The following is a 22608-nucleotide window of genomic DNA, read 5'->3' as shown; positions in this document are numbered from 1 at the left end:
GGAGGTGTTTTAATCGGTCATTAGTATCTCTTAGCATATGAATTTTTGTGTTTGTTATTATTTCCTTCTTAATAAAATTCTGTAATAATATATTGTGAAAACTGTAATCAAAATAGGTGAAATTCAGCCAAACCTTAACAAAAAGAGATCTCTAGCTGGGTGGCCTGTTCTCATATTTTGTAAATGCTTAGCCAACTTTTTAGCAAGAATGAAAGGTATTACATATCTTTAAAGAAATATTGTTATGCAGACTTTATAGTATAGGTGGTGGATCAATTTACTTTGTAATTACACTTTAAATGATTCCATCTATTATTTACAATACTTTAAAGCAATAGTAGATAATTTTTGCCTTGATCATCTTTATTATCTTTAATACTATGTACTGTCTAAATGATTTCTGTTCACTTCTATGTAACATAGCTTCTATGGGCTGTGCCAGATGAATCACAGAATCAGTAAGGCTGGAAGGGACCTCTGGAGATCATCTAGTCCAACCTCCCTGCTCAGCAGGGTCACCTACAGCATGTTAGACAGGGTTGTATCCAGGCAGGCCTTGAAGATCTCCAGAGAAGGACACTCCACAACCTCTCTGGGCAACCTGGTCCAGTGCTCTGTCACTCTCACAGGGAAGAAATTCCCCCTCACGGTCAGGGGGAACTTCCTGTGCTTCAATTTCTGCCCATTGCCTCTTGTCCTGTCACATGGCACCACTGAAAAGTTTGTCCCCATCCCCTTGACACCCTCCCTTCTGGTACTTGTACACATTGATCAGATCCCCCCCCCCAGCCTTCTCTTCCCCAGGCTGAAGAGGCCCAGCTCTCGCAGACGTTCCTCACAGGGCAGGTGCTCCAGCCCTCGGATCATCCTTGTAGCCCTGTGCTGGACTCTGTCCAGTAGCTCCATGTCTCTCCTGTAGTGGGGAGCCCAGAACTGGACACAGTACTCTAGCTGAGGCCTCGCCAGGGCTGAGCAGAGGGGCAGGATCACCTCCCTCCACCTGCTGGCAACACTCTTCCTAATGCACCCCAGGAGACCATTGGCCTTCCTGGCCACAAGGGCACATTGCTGGCTCATGGTCAGCTTGTCATCCACCAGCACTCCCAGGTGCTTCTCTGCAGAGCTGCTCTCCAGCAGGTCAGCCCCCAGCTTGTACTGGTGTCTAGGGTTATTCCTCCCAAGGTGCAGGACTCTGCACTTGTCCTTGTTGAACCTCAGGAGGTTCCTCTCTGCCCAGCTCTCCAGCCTATCCAGGTCTCTCTGAATGGCAGCACAGCCCTCAGGTGTGTCAGCCACTCCTCCCAGCCTGGTCTCATCAGCCAACTTGCTGAGGAGGCACTCTGTGCCCTCATCCAGGTCATTGATGAAGAAGTTGAACAGGATGGGACCCAATACTGAGCCCTGGGGGACATCACTAGCCACAGGCCTCCAACTGGACTCCACGCCACTGATGACGACCCTCTGAGCTCTGCCTTTCAGCCAGTTCTCAATCCACCTCACTGTCCACTCATCTCACCCACACTTCCTGAGCTTCTCTAGGAGGATGTTATGGGAGACAGTGTCAAAAGCCTTGCTACTGAGCAATCAATAGGTTATTTACCAATACAGAAGCTCTCACCACAGTTCAAAGTTATTTTTGACATTCCAGCAACAGTCTGGCCATAGGTCTATGTGAGAAAGATGTAGTTAATATATTGCAGCTCCTAACAGATCTTGTCTATGTTGGACATTGCCATCCTGACCAATAGAGTTAACATCGTTTGTTCCTTTGGTTCTGTACCAATTTTCCTAGCTCGGGTAAAATTGAAATACAGCTCAGAAACACATACAGATATCTCTATGTCAAGACAAAATAATGTGAAATGGAGCTGCAGTTCAAGGGGGCAGTAATATTAATCACATTTAATATTATTTGCATTATCATCATTGTTATGTCAGTTCAAGGTGCCATAGGCAAGTGTGGTAAGATAGGATTCTTGTCCAAAATACGTGATGTCTAGATTCTTACCTACTTGGCACCCTGTGTAAGGGGTATCGCAGAGCTATGTGGGACTTTGGAACAACGGTGGCCCTGAACTCTGTGGTGCAAGAAGGAATGGAAAGTACAGGTTCAAGCATATTCTCTCCTGTGGATCTTTCCCAGTTGCTCCAGGCTGAGGAGGTAATGATTCTATCTCCTGAAAACTTAGCAATTACTTTACTAAAATAGCCTCCAGAAAAAGCAATTTCTTCCAACTCCTTTACAATTCTGCCCACACTGTTGTCCACTGCAGTGGACAAATAGGAGGACTGGATTCAGTGTTTCCCCAGAAGTGTTACCTTCTGGTGGACAGACATTTAGGGCTAAGTCTCTACTTAAACTTATTTTTTCCCTGAAACCTTAGCAATATTTTAAATATTTTTCCCTGAAACCCAAATATTCCATTTGTTTCCTATCCTTTTCCCACTGGATGCTAAAAGAGGATTTTTTTTTCAATAAATTAGTACTCGTGTTGCATTTCTCCAAATATAAAAATCAGTGATTATTTTTGTTGTTTTCACAGGAGTGTATTTTACTTTTTCTGTCTCATTAAAAGGAAAACTAATATCAGCACAGCAAAAATTAATGTTTTAGATTGCTACTGTATATTGCCTTTCAGCACACTTTAATTAAAGTGGCGTTTGTTTGTCCTACAATATTACCATTCCCTAATCGATGTACTGAGCAAGCACCATGGTGACAAGATAAGTTGCTTTGTTTTGTTCCATATGTCCGTGTTCCAGGTTTTCCATAGTTTTAATTGGTTCCCTGCAGAATAACATTTACAAGCATATGGTATGGAAAATGCTGACTGCATTTGTTATCATATATTTTAGTACATTGGTGGCACTAGATCACTAAGCCTTTAAATGTGATTATGAGGTTATTTAATGCAGTCAATAGAGTGCTTAAAACATAGCAAAAATCTGCAGTGAACCGAATGGTATCAAGGAAATACATTTGAATGCCTTAATGCTTCAAGAATAGATGGGGATTCTGATTCAGAAAAGATTTTATGCAGTGTTTATGCTGAAACATATTTTGTCAGCTAAGTGCAATTTGAAAGGTCTGTGGAGACTGTCTGCCATCACAGAAAGAGGAATGTACCTGAGAATGTGGAATATGCATAAGAACATAGAATGGAGAAAAGGCAAAATATATGGTATCAGCACAGGTATTAGCTGATGAAATGCTGTTCAGGACCAGCCCTTAAACCTCATGTGTCTGAGTTTGGATGCATCAGCACTACATTTTTACAATGATCCTGCCCTGGAAGAAGATTGGTAGTCCAAAAGGGAACACATTTGAGTGATAAGACCACAGTTAAATTCAGCATGTGTGAATGTCTGAGATCAACAATATTGCCGTAGATTTTGGGATAGACCTTTTGTGATTTGTGTTGGAGGGGAAGGTGTGCGCTGTGGTGGTGAGTAGCTGGTTTGGTGTTCTTGCAGAGACAAACCCACTGAGTTGATTTAAAACTGCTCCAAAAAGTGCTCAGTGGGTGAATCACTATATTAAAGACCTGTTTGGTTGGATTTCATGAGCAGAGTGGAAACGCAGTCACAGCCCATTCGATCAGAGAAAGAAGATCAACCCATACGTGATATATGAAGGACATGCCCTGCATATGGCTTCAAAAGGTGCTGTATTCCTTCTTTCCAAGGTTTCCAAGAACCCATCCTAACTTACCTAGCACTCTAAATAAATTACTTCCAAATTTTTACTCATTTTTTTGGTCATGAGTGTAAAGAGAAGTGTTGGAAATATTGGGCATTTTGAATAGTATTGGACATGCAAGAGTATTGAAGCACAAGTTCTAGGTTTATTAGTGACTAGACATCCTCTAAAAAGTATATATATGTCGAATGTGATACGTGGATGTGATTATGTATTTTGTGCTGCTCTTATGCAATAAGCGTAGGGCTCTAAGTACTGTGGTGAGGGCAGTTCAGGCATCTATATAGTATACACATAACCAATCACTGTACCAAAATTTAGTGGCTTCTTGTAATGATGCATATTTCTTTTTTCATAACATCTCAAATAAAAAAAAAGACAGTTTTTAATGCATGCTTACATTTTACAACAAATCAACCTGACATCTATTTCTAAGATAGGCGATTGGACTCAATGTTACTGTAATTCCCTTATGCAAAAAGAAACTGCCAGTAGTAAGAAAGGGCTTTGGGGAAAATTCTTGCAGAGAATGGTGTGTGTAGCAGGCATAAAGGGCAACAGAGGAGTACTGTTAATTGGTTTCAGATTTTCAGTGTGGTAAAAGAAATAGTGACTTAAGTTAATAACAATGTGAGAAAATATCGCTTCTCCTCACAGGCACTTTTACCAGATTTGGAGGTTGGGGGAGAAGGGCATTTTTAAAATTACAATGTATTAAAAACATGCTGAAAAAAAAGGCAAATTGAAAGTGACTTTGGCCTCTTAATCATCTCTTCCAGTTATGTTTTTCTCTCTTGGCTAAACATGTATAATGTATTTCAGTACAAGCCACTGATGGGAATGGAACTAAGTCTGAAAGTCAAGATAGTGTCTGTGATTTTGTTATTAGCGTGGACTAGTTTTACATCTGGAATCATGTAAAATACACTTCATGAAGAGAAGGAGACAGATGTGTATACAGAAGGTTTGAAACAAAATGAAAATGTAATCATGCAAAATCAGGTTTGTGTTTGAGTGTATGTATGTGTAAATAAACATAGTCATGAATACTATGTATTGACAAAAATTTGAAAGAAACAGAGTTTGGAAGTTGATGCAATTAAAAAATCAGGAAAGAACACAGTAGAAATGTTTATACGTTGTTCATATAAACACGGATAATGCAGTCATGTTATATGGTCATATATTGTATTTCTACAGGACTGTTGCCTCACTGGACTGTGTGATCTTCCTGTGTCATTTGGTGCATATCATCCAAGGTTTGCACTGACTAAGAAATATTAACGTGTGCATCGGAGGCTTCTGGACAGCACCAGGGTCTCCTAACTCTTGATAGATTTATTCTTTGCTGTAAAATTACTCTCTCCATTGTAAAGAAAAGGCTAAGGTTCTTAAACTCTCTGGGATCAGATGTTAAGTTGGTGACAGACGAAAGTAAACAGACTACATTATTTGAGTCAAAGTCTCTTGCCTTCACCAAAAAAAACCACTTCTTCTTTTCCCCTCTGTCTGGCTTTCACCTTGCTCCCTACAATTCATTCAGCTTCCACGATGCACGATGTGGAGCGTTATTGATACCAGTCACCTCTGGATTCAGAACTCATTAATATGACCAGGGCATTCTGCTCCTCAGGTGAATGTTCTCCCTGTTTTTACCTAATTTGTTTTTAGTATCTCAAGGGACACCTTGATCCTGTAAAAGGGAAAACAAATCCCAAAGGAGATGAGTGCTATGCCCTGTAAACTGATGTGCATCCCAGTCTCGTCTTTGAATGTGAAGTGGCAAGTGATGAAGGAGAGGGAAGAGAAAGATACGCTATGACTGGCTGTAGAGACTAAAGATAACCTGGATTAGGAATAGAACTTTTTCTTTTGCAGAGCTAAATTGTTATACGCTGTATACTCATATTTGTTTGTTAGATGGGAGCACTAATCATGCATAGAAAATATTAACTCATTTGCTGGTCAAATTAGCGTAACAAAAAAGTTAGAGGGGAACTATTTTTTTTTCTGTAGTTTCTTTGATAGTGAGTCCTACTGACAAGCTGTTGAGGTACTGCTGATTCAGGCTTAAATAATCGCTCTGTGGCGAACATTTTTTCTTGTTCAGTCATACTAGAGTACATCCTGTTATGTCTTGACAGGAAAGGCTGTGTAATATCTTTACTCAGCCTGAGGCCACTTAAATAGGTTCCTGCCCCCCTGTTAATCTTCTACCATAAAAACATGGAGAGGGGGTTGTTGGCTAAGACAGTGTATGTAAAACCTGTCAAACTTAATGAAGGTTTTATGTTGATCCTAGGGCAAAACTAGGATCAAAACCTCTGGAGCCAAAGTTATGTTTCCAAGATGTGTTTGAACATGTATTGTGCTGACATGTATGTACCCTTGTTTGCTTGAAAAATGACCCATTTTGAAAGCTAGATGCTATGAAGCACATCATATACTGGCAACCGAGAATCCAGTGCTAGTGGGGTCCCAAGGGTAGCACTAAAAGCAGATTTTTTTGAGAAGTAATAGTGTATGAACATATAAAGCTTAGAAAACATGAGGGAAAATGTATGACAAACTTGAACCAACAAAATTTTGTTTTTTTAGTTTTGTGGCACTTCTTTTGATACTTAAATGGCATCTGTGCTTTATTTAATTAGACTATTCTTTTTCAAATGAAAGCAGCATGTAGAAATCGTTAATTTTTATTTTTCACAATGTGAATAATTGGTATGATAAATAAGTTAGAAGGTATTTTGAGAACAGGGAGAGCAGCCCTGCATGTAGACATATTCTGTAAAATAAAAAGACAGTAGATATTTTCAGTTGGTAGGAATGTTTTCTTGTGCAGTAAGAAGTTTGTCCATCTCCAGATGCTAAATCAGAGCCTGTTGGAAATGCAGCAGTGTTTAATTGAATTCTCAGTTGCAGTAGCTGATTCTTGATTAGAAATGATTGGAGAGGAAAACTTCTGTCTTCTGGAAATTCCAGGAATGGTTGTGGGACAGGCTCTGCAATTTTCTCTGTAATTTTCCATAACAAATTTTGAAGAACTGGCATGCTTCTGTGGAACAGTTTGAATTTGGGAAATTTACATTTTAATGGAACTCTCTAGAAAACTTCGGACTCTTAAGTATAGCTCTTCAAGTATAAATTTCCTAAGACCAATGCTTGTTCACCAAGGCTGTAGAAGTCTGCTCAATGTCTGTGCATGGTGCAGTTGCCACCAGAGAGGACAGTGTGGAGAAGACCAGGTGAAATAGAGGTTGTGTTTGTGTGTATACATACATAAGCACACACATATATAAATAAATAAATAGAAATATGTATGCATGGATATGTGTGTATGTGTATATCCCTTAAGCTCCAGGTAGATTCTATATTCCTGATAAACAAGGCATTATGCTAGTCTGTGGATTAGTCATAGTCTTTTGTCATCTTTTACTGATCTTATTTAACAGTAAAGATCTTAGGTATGTTTTATGTCTATCCACTTCTGAGGATGGCATTGAATTTTTACCACCCTTCCACTTTCATAGAATCATAGAATCAGTAAGGTTGGAAGGGAACTCTGGAGATCGTCTAGTCCAACCCCCCTGCTCAGCAGAGTCACCTACAGCATGTTAGACAGGGTTGCGTCCAGGTGGGCCTTGAAGATCTCCAGAGAAGGAGACTCCACAACATCTCTGGGCAACCTGGTCCGGTGCTCTGTCACTCTCCCAGTGAAGAAATTCCCCCTCACGGTCAGGGGGAACTTCCTGTGCTTCAATTTCTGCCCATTGCCTCTTGTCCTGTCACATGGCACCACTGAAAAGTTTGTCCCCATCCCCTTGACACCCCCCCTTCTGGTACTTGTACACATTGATCAGATCCCCCCTCAGTCTTCCCTTCCCCAGGCTGAAGAGGCCCATTTTTGGGCCTTCCTGGCCACAAGGGCACATTGCTGGCTCATGGTCAACTTGTCATCCACCAGCACTCCCAGGTGCTTCTCTGCAGAGCTGCTCTCCAGCAGGTCAGCCCCCAGCTTGTACTGGTGTCTAGGGTTATTTTTCCCTAGGTGCAGGACTCTGCACTTGTCCTTTGTTGAACCTCAGGAGGTTCCTCTCTGCCCAGCTCTCCAGCCTGTCCAGGTCTCTCTGAATGGCAGCACAGCCCTCAGGTGTGTCAGCCACTCCTCCCAGCCTGGTCTCATCAGCCAACTTGCTGAGGAGGCACTCTGTGCCCTCATCCAGGTCATTGATGAAGAAGTTGAACAGGATGGGAGCGAGTCCTGAGCCCTGGGGGACGGCACTACCCACAGGCCTCCAACTGGACTCCACGCCACTGATGACGACCCTCTGAGCTCTGCCTTCCAGCCAGTTCTCAATCCACCTCACTGTCCACTCATCTCACCCACAGTGTGTTCATCTTTTTTGTAGGGCTGTTATCTCCCACACAAATGCACACGGTGTGGATTTAGAAAATTGACCTTTTTTTTATATGATACTTTGCCAATTGGATTGATGTTTTTTGTGAAACCTATTTAAGTCCTTAAGTAAAGCAACATCATGCAATATAAATCCAATAGATAATGGTTAAGGTGTGGCAGACTTTTTTTTTTTCTATTGTTTTTTCTGTTAAATTATGATTCCTTAAAAAGGAATCAAGTATGCAACCGTATCTATCACAAGTATGTACTATAAACCACTGTATGTGTTATACAGGTGATAAATGGGATATTACAGAGACAGAAGAATTGTTTTTTCTACTGGCCTCAAAGAGTAAGAGAAAGCAAAGACCTGTCAGGTTTACAGACCATCTTTTTTTCTAGGCCAGGCTAAAGCTTTCTTGTGGGAAGACTTATGAAATATTAAACTAACTTGAACTTTGCATAAAATATTAAATTAAATTTGCCTTGGCTTAAAGCCATTTCTTTGACAACAGAAAAGGCTAATCAACTTAAAAGCCTTCGGGCAGATGGAAGTATAATACTGCCTGATACTCTGAAGTAATTCAGGATGTACTCTGAAATGTCTACTAAAGAAATTGTACTTCTGAATTGGAGATGCAGTTTAAAGCTACTGAAGAAGTACAAAAATCCTCTCTAACACAAGTAAATGATGTAAAATCTCAGTTAGAATATTTATTATTGTCTTGTCCTTGGTCCAAGTGTCTAGGTATTTTCCCATGCATATCCAGGATAGCAAAATATGTCTCTGCCATGTTCTCTCATTAGTGCTTCAGCCACGAGACTGAAGCAGCTTCAGGGGTTTATCTGACACTGCATTACTTTGATTCTACAAGCTCTTTTCTATTAATATGCCTCAACGAGGGGTATATCTGCCTCCTTCAAAGAAATTCTGTCTTTGACAAATATTGTCCCCATCCCATACAGCAAAATGCAGTGATTTCATTACAATTGAAGTACAGAATATGCAAGAAGACCTGAGACATAAAGAAAATAATGCTTCAGGAAGCAAGGCTGTAAGTGACTGCATGCTGTCCATACATGTTCATATGTGTGTATATAAGTGTGTGTGTGAAGTGGAAGGAAAACAAACTGAAACGAAACTGCTTTAAGACAGTGAGCATTGTGTAGGGCTTCCTGTTTATACTAGAAAAACTCTTCATTTTTTCTTAACTTGTAAGCGCATTTCAGTTTCTGTGTTAATAGAATATATATAAAAAAAGGAAGATGCAATGTTTTCTGTGACTGGGATATGGTAATTTGATGAATGACTGTAATAATATATCATAGCCAGAGTTTTTACAAACCCGATTGCCAGTATGTGCAGTACATTTGAATGAGTCAGCTGTTTCATGCAGAACCAATAAAAGGTATTTTCTACTGCAGCTGCATAAAGACAGCAGCCATACTAATGCTTTATGTGATTAAAGACAACAAAGCTGGGTGGATGTGAGAGTTCCTTCAAAATGAAGTATCAGAGGAGATCTCTTACTAGATTGCAGCAGTAACTAAATGTTTATATATATTACTTTTGAGCATAATAAGTGAATGTTGATCTGGGCTGATCTAGTCTGATCTGAATAGAATTGTTCTGGCTGATGCCATCTGAAAATGACACATGATGTCTTTAATTATCACGTACATCCAGGGTCATTTTGCATTTTACCTTTAATCAAGCTGAACAAAAGCCTGTTAACCCTAAGAGAGATTGGTAGTCTTTTACACATTTTAATTAATGAATAACAGTTTCATCATCCAACTCTTAAATTTTTGAATTCTTGGAGGTATTGAGGGCTCTGATTCATGATTCCACTCAGATTTAGCTATGTTAGATGCAGGAGTTACCACCCTTTATGGTCCCACTGCGGCTGAATCCCACAGAGTTTATGATCTGAAGCCTCTACAGCCTGACTAGGCTTTTCTGCTGAGGTCTTTTCTTGGAAGAATCAATCCCATGGGAAATTGTGCTGACCTAGAAAAGGAAACCTCTCATTGATGTGCCTGTTTTTCCCCTAGCTGGCTGACTAGCAGTAGGCTAGTTATGTCTGAGGTGGGAGAAAAGTCTTAGGTCTGCAAGGTAAAGAATCAGCATGCGTGGCCCTAGAAGAGCATACTTCAGCATTGCTTTTATGGAGTGTATAGAGATGGTACAGTAACGTTTGGCAGGCTGTTACTAATAAGAATCAGTAAGAGAATAAGAAGCCATCCAGAGAGCTGCACATGGGAAGCGCAGATGCTTGTGAAATCAACTTTGTACCTGTGGAGGAGAAAGAGAAGAGAATAAAGTTATGCTTAGTGAAGAGAAGAACAGAGGCCAGGAAAGGCAAAAAGGAAAGATACTGTGATTCTCCAGAGTAGCATGTGAGGGCTGTGGGGAAGGTCTACCTTGTGCCTTGATCTAGAAAAAGAGGCCAAGAAATCAAGTCACAAAACCAGCCATTAGTGTGTGCTAGTGTCATGTTGGTTTCTGAACAACCGTAGAAGCTGAAGAGACAGTATCACCTCTTCTAAGGCTGAGAGAACTAACTTAACAGAGGAAAGTTTCCGTGTAAGTCTTCCAAGGTTAAAGTTGTCATCTGAGTGAGAAAATGACATTTCATTTATATGCTCTTTGAAAACCTCTATTTGATCTGAGAGTTTAGCGGAATATACCCTGGCTTTGTTCCCAATATACAAAAAAAGGCTGCCTGTCTTGGGGAAAATTTGTTTTGTGCAGTGTGCTGTTTGTATTATGATCAATTTAAGTCCTGGAAGATGAAAACAAAGGTTGTTTTGAGTGTCCCATTGATCTTAAAAAAATCATCTAAATCAATATGAAAATATATTTGTAATAATTTATTCAGTTATTTCCCTTAATATAGCTTCAGATCTATCAGTACCCTCCTTTTTGCTAGCTCTTAATGACTTTAAAACTGCAGTAAGCCACACTTTGGTTATAGATTACAAGACCTGGTTATTCCTAGAGGAGTATATCATGATGTGTTTTATCCATGAATGGTAGTGTCTTTTTGCCAATAATGATTAGCTGAGGTAGCGATGATGAGATGAAAGTACTGACTTTTAGAGCTGCTGTCTAAAATGCTGCAAATCAGATTGGAGGTGGAAAAAAAAAGTTTTCATGGTCATGTGTGCAGAACTGGTAAAGAGTACCCATTTGTGTAAAGATGAATGTTTGATGTAGTGCTGAATTTTATATCCCTTGCAGGTTGGCAGACTTGGACCTTTTGCTGATCATATTTTTTCAAAGACCTGACATTATCCATCCAGTGCAGGACAGAAGAATATTTAACCTGCTCTAACTAGTATATCACTTTGATCATCACTAAGCTTTTGATAGATAAAGTATCTGTGTCCCTGGTGCAATAAGGCTTCTTGTGTTAAAATGGGAAGGGGAAGATGCTGCGTGGTTGTCTGGGTAATCTGTTAGAATATAAAATCATTGACTGCAATTCCAACAGATAAATACCTCTATCGAATACTAAAGATACTTGAATAGTAAGTGTGGTCCATGTGACTAGGTTATACCAATATGATCTTTGCATAGAGCTGAATTATTTAGGTGGTTATCACTGATGAATGGGAAGGGAAATAATTTGATATTTATGTACTGAGCCAAGACAGGGATAGCTTGAACCTTTTTATGTGGTTCACTGTAGATTTCCCTGGGCATAGCTCTGATCTGTAAACTGGAGTTCCGTGTGTGTGATTAGGGGAGCTACTCAACTTGGCATTTCTATCTTTCTGTTAAATGATATAAATGATAAACTCTGTGTGTGTGTATATATGTGTCTATCTGTTTTTAAATATATGTAGGTATACCACACACTAATTTGGGGGAAAGGATATTTATTCCGTATACTTATTTATATAAGACAGCTTAGAGCTTGACTTTGTATTTTTACATTTATGGAATAGCACCCATTTTATTAGAAAAATCCTACTACAAAAAAAAAATGGTAAAATTTACAAATGAGTGATTAGGGAGTGAAGTAGGGAAGTATTGTGCAAATGAACAGATTCTCACCCAGGGAGAGGCAGTGTCATTAAAATGCCTATTAGCAAAAGATGAAACAAAAGCTGTATCCTCACTAGAATGACCTGAGAAAGGCAGTTTGCTACAGAAATCATCTAGAACCTTCAAAAAATTGTTTCTCATTCCCTTTGCTTTAGAAAAAGGGTTGGTAGTAGCTAGAGTATAGCCTCTATTGTGTGTGTGAAGAGTCTGGGGCTGAATTATTCTGGAAGAGGTTTAATATGGTTAACAGCCTGGCCGAGTAATACACCCCTCACTATTGATTAACTTATTTCTGTATTAAAGACTCAGTTGTAAGCTCCAGCTCAGAGTTGTTGTTACTAAGCTTTCGAGAATGGAAATAGCCTCTCCTTTTGCAGTCTGTTCTGGTTCTCTTGTGTTGTCTGAACTATTGGTGTGCTGAAGTTTAGACATCAGATGACTCATTGATATACTTGGATTATGGATAAGGGACAGGGCCTTCAGAGCTATTTTGCTTCACTATGGTCTGTTTGTATTCTGGTCTTTAGACCAGCGCTCTTCTCTTGACTGCAGCACAGTCAAGTGTAGGACTATTAAATCTTGCAGATCTTTAAATTTAATGCAACTCTTCTATGTCCATCACAGAAGAGGTAACAGAGAGGGAGAGGAAATGATGACACATACAAGAGAGGTGAATTCTTCTTTTCTCTTTGAGCAGTTACAAAGACAAAGAGGTATTTCCATCTTTGGTAGTTCCTGGCCATCTCCCACATAATTTTCTACTTTTTCAGTCAGTGTGTCACAGAATCACAGAATTGGTAAGGTTGGAAGGGACCTCTGGAGATCGTCTAGTCCAACCTCCCTGCTCAGCAGGGTCACCTACAGCATGTTAGACAGGTTTGCATCCAGGCGGGCCTTGAAGATCTCCAGAGAAGGAGACTCCACAACCTCTCTGGGCAACCTGGTCCAGTGCTCTGTCACTGTCCCAGTGAAGAAATTCCCCCTCACAGTCAGGGGGGAACTTCCTGTGCTTCAGTTTCTGCCCATTGCCTCTTGTCCTGTCGCATAGGACAACTGAAAAGAGTTTGTCCCTGTCCCCTTGACACCCTCCCTTCAGGTACTTATACACATTGATAAGATCCCCCCTCAGTCTTCTCCAGGCTCTGGAGCAAAGCTGCTGCTTGTGCTAACCTGTGAATTTTAAAAACAAGTGTGTAAATTTTAGTGCTTTTGTGCTTTGGTGTTGAAGACAACACCAAAAGCTTTTCTTAATTTTTCAGAAGAAAACAGTATTGGAGCTGATGAATGACATCGCTGACATTTGTCACTGAAACTGAGATGGCTGTTTAGGGTACTTGCTAGTGTTACATGGGTTGTGCTTTTGGAATATGAGCAAGGAAGCACATCATTTTATAGGTGCAGATTATGTAGATACAGAACAACATCATGTGGCCTGAAATTGTAGATGTTATTGGTTTCATTGGATTCCTAGAGGTGAATAACTTTGTAGCTTTAACAGTCAATTTGCACTCCATTTTCATTTTTCTAGTTTATGTCAACTGCTATGTACATGAGAAGAAGCTAAAGAAAAAGGCCTCTATACATAGAAAAATATTAAGAAAAGCATGAGCTTATAAACTTTATATTCATTTTTTTCAGGTGACAGACTAGACAGAAATGTACGCTGCACAAGAACAATTTGATAAAGGAAGTGTCTTATGAACAGGGGAAGAGAGTTTCATGTATGCGATATGCTGCAGTTTAAATGAACATAATCTGCACCAGACAATGTACTGTTTAGAAAGCTGTCTGCCTGTTATGATTTCATTCCCAGTATGTAGGTAATGAAGAATATTTGTCCTGGTTTTATTACCCAAAGGTATTTTCGTGTCTGTGTCCCATAAAACGAAAAGAGAATTAAGTATCTTTCTTGTACCCAGATTAGACACACAAAGAAGAAAGGTTTGTTTTAAAGAATGACATAGTTACAATTATTGAGGATAATATACTAATTCTTTTATAGAAGGATTAGGATTTTATTTGATGAAGTGCAGAATACTAATTCAAAATGTCTAAATGCTGGACAACAAAAATGTTTAACTCACGTGGTTGCATGACACTCACATACCTTAGCCTCAGTCAGACACACTTCTCAAATTAAGAAGCACAGCTCATTAAAAGAAAATAAATCGGCGTGTTTTTGTGCAGTTAGCTTGGCATTCATGATATACGTCAGAAGATGGGGAGGAAGACTCCTCATTTGACAATGAGGAGAATGCAAAACCCTGAGTACCTCACAGAGGTTCAGCTTCTGAAGCTATTTGTCTGGTTACTGATTTTAACCAAGTGATGAGAAAAGGGAAAACTAAATTAGAAGTTGCTATGTATAGCTTGTTGTGTGTATTTCCAGGGCTTTTCTTACTATATTTGGGAAGCGTTTTCAATAACTTTTTCCTCATATATGTGAAGCTGCTTCTCTGTTATCTGCTACTTAGAGGGAATTCTGTCTGGTTGTTCCTTAGGTCCTAAACCTGAGTCCCTTATGAAACACAGATTTATTTGGCTTTCTTTGGGGCTACAAAGCTGAAGAAACGTATCTGATCCCACAGTGACTACATTGTTTGGGCAAACTGTGTAAAACATTACAACTAAGGACAAAATCCAGATAACTTGTATTTTGAAATGTCTTATCTTGTTGGGGTCCATTGTCATCCATTGCAATTGTCTTCTAATGTGTTACAGAACAGGAGCAAACGCCTGGAGAAAGTCCACGTCGTTCTGGGGAATAAATCCTGTGATTTGGATTCTCTCATTTCTTCTTTGACTTATGCCTTCTTTCTAGACAAGGTAATGAAAAAAATGGGCAGACAGATCATAACTAATTTGCTATAGACATCTTATTGTTAAGCAAATGGAAAAATACTGCAAGAAATTAGAGCTGGGGTAATGATTTTGTTACAGTCAAAGATGAGGTTTTTAAATAGAATCTAGATTTCTTTCTGCACAAAAATTAATGAGTAGGTGTAGAGTAGGTGGCTTACTCAATAGGAGCAAAAATCACCCCTGCGCACTTGCCGGCAAATGGTAAATATATCAGTTATATTTGATTTAAGCAATGCACAGATTTTCTGCAAATCTTCTGAGAATTGGAATGGATTATACCCCAAGGCCTGCAATACAAATCACAGATCTTTAGGTAACTGTTTTTAATAGACTATTGGAGGTGGGATGCATTGTTAATTGTTTGTTATTTATAAGTATTTAAAGTTGCACTCACAAGTTCCTACAGAGGTAGGTCTTGGTATGCTAAACATTGAATGTGTGTATTGTGAAAGAGAGCCGGTAACATGAAGAATTGGCTCCTCTTAACAGTCACAGTCAAAGAATGTAAAGGTCTCCCCATTTTATAAAAAGGTTAGTGGTATCAAGAAGATGAGTTCCTGGTCCTGCTGAAGTCAGTAAGCGTAGTAAAGGGAGTCAGGAGTAAAGCGACCTTTCTCAGTGTACATGTTGATAGATCTGCGTCTTCATCCACATCAGATATGCAGGACCAGTCAATTTTGAAAGGCAGAGTTTGATTAGGGGTGTCAGGGCATTAGACATTGGAGTCCAATGAACCCAAGCATCGCCAGTTTTCGTTTACAGAGTTTTAAAGATAAAATAATCTTTTCCTGAAAAACAGAAGTAAGTTTTTTCAAAACTGAATATATACCTTTTCCCTCCTAGTTTCCCAACAACACTGCTGGATATACATAGAGACAGAAGAACAAGAAAAGAAGTGAAATTTCTGCTGTTTGTAAAGACTGAAGTAAAAGGGGGAAATATTGAATGGAAAATTCAAACTGTTTCTAATTGCTCAGACTGTTAAAACGTCTTCCTAATGAAAAGCAGGTCTTGTTTTATGCAACTCTGACCAATACACACCTACATTACAGGTCAGCCCTCCTGATGTTCTTTGCTTACCAGTGTTGAACATACCAAGAAGAGACTTCAGCTATTTCACAGAAACAAGATTTATATTGGAGGAGCTGAATATCCCAGAGTCATTCTGTATCTTCCGAGATGAAATCAATTTGCACCAGCTGAATGCTGAAGGGAAATTGTCTTTAACACTTGTAAACGGCAGCATGCTGACAAGGTATTGCATTGTATGTACAAGATAGCTTACTTGGGCCTGACTTATTTTAAAAATTGTGTTTTAAAGCTTTTTTGAGTATGAAGTCAGTGACATTTATGCCGTTGTTATTCTATTGCTGTGGAATCATAGGGGATAGAAGGAACTTAAAGTATATTTTCTTTCCTATTATGCCCAGTGCATGCACAAAACTAAATGTAGTGATCTTCCCATTACTTTGAATAGTCCCTTTTTTAACTACCTTGTGTCTTCCCAGAGCTTAGATTAGATATTTTAATTTAGTTTAAATAGTCCTAAATTTTTTTGTGACTAGTAAACAAAAGAGCAGATTTTTTTCTGCTTCTTTTTTTTCTGCTTCTTAGCTTTCATTAAAGAAAAAGATGTTCATGTTGATCTGGAGATGACCAAAACATATTTGCTCTTAAGATCTACTTAAGGGTAGATGGAAGTTCATCTGAGACATATTATACAGAAAACACTGTCCTTAAGGAAAACTTAAGGAATAAATACAATGTGTTATAAGTATATCTAGCAACATAAAAAATTCTACTTTCACTTCATCAAGACGTTCTGTTTAGTTGTGCGGTTTTTGCAGTCCACACAAACTCCAACAGTTCCCTCAAAAGTCCTCAGTGCCAAAGGCTCCAACTTACTCTGCGGAAAACTATAGTCCATCTTCTTGCCATTGTGAAGGAATCTTTATAAGCTCAGGGTGAAACTTATAGAGAGAGCTTCTTTATAACGGTCTGCCTGTTTGTCTAGAGTGGAGAATGCTGCTTACTTCCAGCTCTCTTTAGGACTTCCTTTATGATAAATATGATAATATTCCTTCCTTATGGTAAATAACTTTCCATCTGCGCTGCCTAGCTGTCCTGCTAGACTCCTCCCTTCCACTCCCCAAAATGCACTCCCCTATGCTGAGGTGTGTATATACTCGAAGAAAAATAAGTAAAATCTAAAATGAGAAATGTGTGTTGATTCTTTAGCAAACGGCAACCAACTCAGTATATCATTCACTTTTACAAAGTAAAAATTACTTGTAAGATTTGCTTTATATTTATTGTTGTCTCTGTTTCTTCCTTTTAGAGAATTATGATTTGCTTTTTCTATTACAACGTATAATTTGGCTTTGTATTATAAGCAGAATTAGAAATGGAGGAAATGCAAAATAAAGATGTTTTGCAGGTAGCCAAAATATCCAATGGGGAAAATAGCAGATCTCCCCTATATAAAAAAGGGTGATACTTTCAGTACACATCTTTGGTGATTATAATTTTTAAAAGATTTTGGTAGTCCCAAAGTAAACATTTAAGTCTTAGTGATAGAGCAAGCAATAAAAACAGCAAAGTTTTCATTCCAAAAGTGCAGTTTTAGGATGTGGTTGTGAAGGAGCTAGTGACTTTTTTTTTGCCTCATGGCAGAATTTGAATAAAAATGACGTTAGGATTACAATCTGGCATTTTTTTCAAAGTCTTTGTCTGTCAGCGTCTAATAATATCCAATTAATTAACAAGGGTGTGCTGGGATATTTAAGGATCAAACAACTGCAAAGAAAATTATATATGATTTTTAAATTTACTTGATAGTGAGGATAAAAGTTTGGAATCAGCTGTTGTCAAAGTCATCAATCCAGATGAGCAATGTGACGGCAGCCTGGAGTTACAAGCGTCTTCTTCCTCTCTAGTAGTAAAAGAGATTCTTCAAGAGGCACCAGAGTTAATCACTCAGCAACTGGCTTATCTCCTCAGAGGTGAGAGATTACTCTTTATATTAAATACTGAAAGGTTTAATGGAGTGTTTCTGAATCTGCTCATGCAGAAAGAGTGTGATCCATTCTTTGGTTAACAATCCCTTTAAAGACCACGGGAAGCTTCATAAAAGAAGCAGGGAGTAAAGAGTTTGTTAAAGAGTAACATTATATTGAATATTAAAAATGTGCATTTAAAAATAGGCATGAGAGGTCTTTGCTGTATCACTAGACAAGAATATTAAATGGAGCTGTCGACATACCAGCTGGGTAGCTGGAATAGCTGTGCAGATCTGACTTTGAATCCAGGGGCTGTTCGGCATTGACAATTTGGCTCTGCCTGCCTGTGGACAGCAATATGGATGGGAATCTAATGCTTACATGTTAAAGCTTCTCCTGGCCGTGCTAATTTGTATAGAATCATGTTTTGGTGATGTGATGTGAAACTTTTGATATTTAATAATGTTTTAATCAGATCTTCATTACATTCCCTTTTTCTTTTGAATTGTTTGCCCAGTAGAATATAAATCAGTGGGACTTCAACAGTCAGAAGTACGTTCATTTCAGTCTTTATCATTTGTTTTAAGTTTCCTTAGTTTCTGTGCTGTAGCAGAACTATTTAATGAATATAAAACTGGAGTTGTGAAGAACTGATTGCTGCTTTTCAGCTATTTACTGAATTTTACTATTGTTTACTGAATTTTAAAGGCTGTAAGTTTAAATTGATGTAATTGTTAAATTTCCTTTTAGGAAAATAGTTTATTAATATCTTATATTATTAATGTTTAATAAGGATTATGAAGTCTTGCCTACACTTAGGTTTCAGAAGCTACTGGATTTCTGGCTTGTCATTTGGCTGATCTTGTGATAGGTAAAATAATGCATATATTTTGAGAAAATACAAAAGGTAGTGTTTTCAAAGCCTTTTCTACCTTTTTCATGGAAAAAGTGTTAAAAATAGCACAGGATTCAGCCCATTATTTTAGAACCTTTCCATTTTAATAAGCACTAGTAAACCTGCCATAAAATATTTTTATAAGCTTCAAATTCTGTTGAATGGTTCTCTAGAAAATTTAGACAAATGACCAAGCATAATAATCAATTTTCATGGCAGAACCTAGGATGGCATTTGAGATTCTCTTAGGATACCTGTTTGATGATGGAAAATGTCAGGAAGCAGTGGTTTGAATAATAAGAAAAAACATATATAAGTACTATACATGGTAGTTCGTGTAAGCATGTTTTGGTCCTCTATTTTTTTAAAAAAAAATAAATTAATATGAACTGTTGCATTTGATAGCAGGTGTTTTCAGAAATTAGTGGATTTTTGGTTACCTACCTTCCTGCCTGTTTTTGTGTGGTATGAGAAGTGGCCAGCAAAACTTAACTGATAGTAACTGCGCTTGTAACTTGACTTTTTTTTTTTTTTTTTTTTTTTTTTTTTTTTTTTTTTTTACTTCTCCCACTAACAGAGTTGGTTTTAGAAGGTTAAGTAATGTAGCAAGTTCTGGGATGGTTCGTGTAATAAAAAAAGTAATAGAAAAGTTTTTCTACACATAAGAATCTACCATTGCAAATTCAGAAAAGTCAGTGAATCCCATTACTGCTTTTGATAGTTTAAAACTATATAATCTTTTGCTTTAAATGTATGTGTGTAGATTGCAGATTGAACACTTCAATCTGAAAGTAAAAGATCAAATGCAGCCTATTCAAGTCCAGCTTTTGTGGGTTTTGTGTATGTTACAGACTTTTGCCAGATCCAGGTCTGTAAGTTACTGGTTTTGAAATCTGTCTCTCTAGTGAGCTTAGAAAATAAAGGTAGTTATGTTTTATCATATCATGGACTGCAAGAAGGTGTGGCTGCTTTGTGCTCATCACCAATAAGTGTTTGTTTAGGGGCTGGATATATTTTGCTTTAGCAGGATTACCCGGTGCTCCAGGGATGTTTTGTGAGTGTAGAGCCTCTACATTGCCTCTACGGGAAAGGCCTATATTGCCTGAATTGTTTGTGTCAGCTGGGGGAAGTTGGGGAGCAGACGCCTGCCTGTGAGAGTACGAAGAACGTGGGGTTTATTTTCATAAAACAGCTGAGAGATCTTAGCCCCTGACTCTGAATCTCTTGAGTGGGGAATGCTTGCCTTTCATTTTAATTCGGTCTTCCAGTGAGTATTTTGCTATAAGGCTTCTAAAACAATAAAATATCTCATACCCCAATAATTATCATATAGTGGCTGTGACAGTGTCATTTGTTTTCTTTTCCGGATTTCTTCTTCCTCACAATCTGTTAACAATTTTATTAATTTTAATAATAAACGTTGATGTTTATAGATGTTATAACCAGCTATATTTCATCTTTGAACAAACTTAACTTGCTCTTCTGTAGTCTAAAAAGAGACAGCCACAAGAAAAGATGCATCCATGCAAAACTGAACATTATTGATTTAGTCAGTTTAATATTTAAGGACGTTCTTTTTCAGCTGAATACTTTCCTGGTATCTTTGTCTCCTCTTTCAGACATGCTCTAAGTTAATTCTACCCTTGGGCTTTGAGTAAAACCTGCTCTGAGAGTCAAAATGTTGTACAATCATATTTGCCTTAAGTTAGAGCTTGTCCTGTCCCTGGCTTGGAGCCAGAAGCAAACAATTACAAAACCTGCCAGAATCTTGGGCCTGTATTATTTTATTTCCCCAGAGATGTTTACAAGGGGGCTGTTGCCAAACTCGAGATCCATTAAACTGCTGAATCATTACATTTTTTTCATGCAGCCAGCTGGCAAGGATGTGATTCCAGGCACTCACTGTCAGGTACCTTGGGTCAGTGCACTCGCAAAAATGCCTCCTTATGTTTATTTGTATAGAGCCTTGAAGGATGCCACAAGGTGCAGACGGCACCATGTAAATACAGATTTAGAGCAAGACTGTACGATGTTTGTATACGAATCTGCTTTTGCTGGTTATGTGCTACGTTGTTGAGGCCTTTTTTTGTGCCCTGTTAGTGCAGTCTGACTTTCAGCAGAAGATTAGTTTGTTATTCTAGCCAGTCAGGATAATGTTAAGAAATGCCCTTTTAAGGACTTTGGGAAGGTTGCCAATGTGTTTTTTGTTCTATCTTGTATATCAGTCAGATGATTCACCCTAGTTGGTCATGAAGTGTGTCCCTAATACATTTGCAAGAAAGAAGGGAGCATTCTAAATGCCACCAAACACTGTAGTTACTTGGACTGATATTTTTCTTGTTATGTATGGAAACAGTTTTCTTGAAGACAACTTTTTTTTTTCTCCTTGCCTGAAAGATCACATTTTATTCCAGTTTAATGACTTTCCCGTTAATTACCATGAAGGCTGCTTGCTTGGGTGGCTTTTTTGTTCTGTTTTGTTTTGAGAGGGGGGTGTCTTTCCATGAGGAACTGATGGTATTCCACTTCTCCCTATCCTTTTATTTTATTTCCAGGTCATGGAACAAAAACTTGACAAGAGAGACATCTGTATTTTCATTGTACTGTTCCTTTCAACCACAGACTTATCATTCTGGAAATGCTTGTGCTGTTCTTAATGTTTTCCCAAAACGACTTCTGCCTTCATTAGATCATGTTTAATATTAATGCACAGCAATTGCTTTTGGCAAAACTAGTGCTTCACTTCCAGGCTGCTTTGCATAAAAGAATAAAATGCGTGTTGTTTTTTAAGAGGCCTAGCCTATTTTCTAGTGACTTTTCCCTAGGAAAAGATATTGGTAATGCAGAAATAATATTGAATCTTGTATTGCCTATTCTGTATTTCTTTTTTGTCTTTCTGTGCTAGTCAGCAGACAGAACAGCTTCTGCAATGCTTTCAGAAACCCGAGGGGAGTTGCACTAGCACTCAGTAAAGTCTGCAGAAGATTTCTAAACCCCTGTCTGTCTTTTACAGCAGATACTTAAAACAGAGCACATGCCCGAATGGACCACGGACCTTTGGTCAAGGAGAAGTACCTTGAGTAAACTGTTTTTCTAAACTCGCTGGCATCTTAGTCCTCACAGGGATGCTGAGTATTCCAGCTTCTCAGTGATATGCGGAAAAGACCTTTCTTTCCTGCTGACAAGCATAGTGTTAAAGAACAAAGGAAGAATAGATATTGAGTTTAGGGATTGCTGACACCCTGTTAATTTGAGAAGGCTCCTTCTCTTCCTTTCACCTTAGTAGAAAAACTGGCGATTGCAAGGACTGCAGTGTTGCTGTGACAGGTGAAAAAAAAATCTTTTCAAAAAAACTTTGTAAGATGTCTGCATATGTTGAGGCATTATTTCAGGAAAGACTATGTTTCATTTTTGTATTAAGTGATAAATTCCTGAATCATTAAGTTTGCTGTCTCACTGGAAAATATCATACCTGATCAAAATACACGGAGAGGGCAACTCTGAGAGGAACTGAGCAGCGAAAGGCCAGGGCTTCTTGTCAGATGCTGGAGTACATTCCATGTCTAAACACTGGTACAATTGTGTGACTTCTCTTGGATTTTATAACTATGCAGTAGTGTGTGTGGCCCGCGAGGGGTCAGATCGAATCCAGGACTGGCCTTCCCATCGAAGAAACCCAGAATTTGTTGCATACATGAC

General features: G+C 38.6%; 1 protein-coding gene across 1 annotated transcript in view; it reads left to right on the top strand.

Annotated features, from left to right (window-relative positions):
- Positions 1-2044: 2044 nt before the first annotated feature.
- PRUNE2 (prune homolog 2 with BCH domain) overlaps positions 2045-22608 on the top strand; it is a 125453-nt gene continuing 104889 nt past the window's right edge. Inside the window, exons 1-4 of the mRNA XM_062599802.1 lie at positions 2045-2161; positions 14875-14979; positions 16068-16270; positions 17854-18017. Coding sequence (XP_062455786.1) covers positions 2045-2161; positions 14875-14979; positions 16068-16270; positions 17854-18017 — 589 coding nt within the window. The remainder of the gene's footprint in view (positions 2162-14874; positions 14980-16067; positions 16271-17853; positions 18018-22608) is intronic.

This window comes from Rhea pennata, chromosome Z (genome assembly GCF_028389875.1).
Source record: "Rhea pennata isolate bPtePen1 chromosome Z, bPtePen1.pri, whole genome shotgun sequence".
Classification (NCBI taxonomy): Eukaryota; Metazoa; Chordata; class Aves; order Rheiformes; family Rheidae; genus Rhea; species Rhea pennata.
Note: the sequence above shows the minus strand (reverse complement) of the source record. Positions and strands in the feature narration are given on the sequence as shown.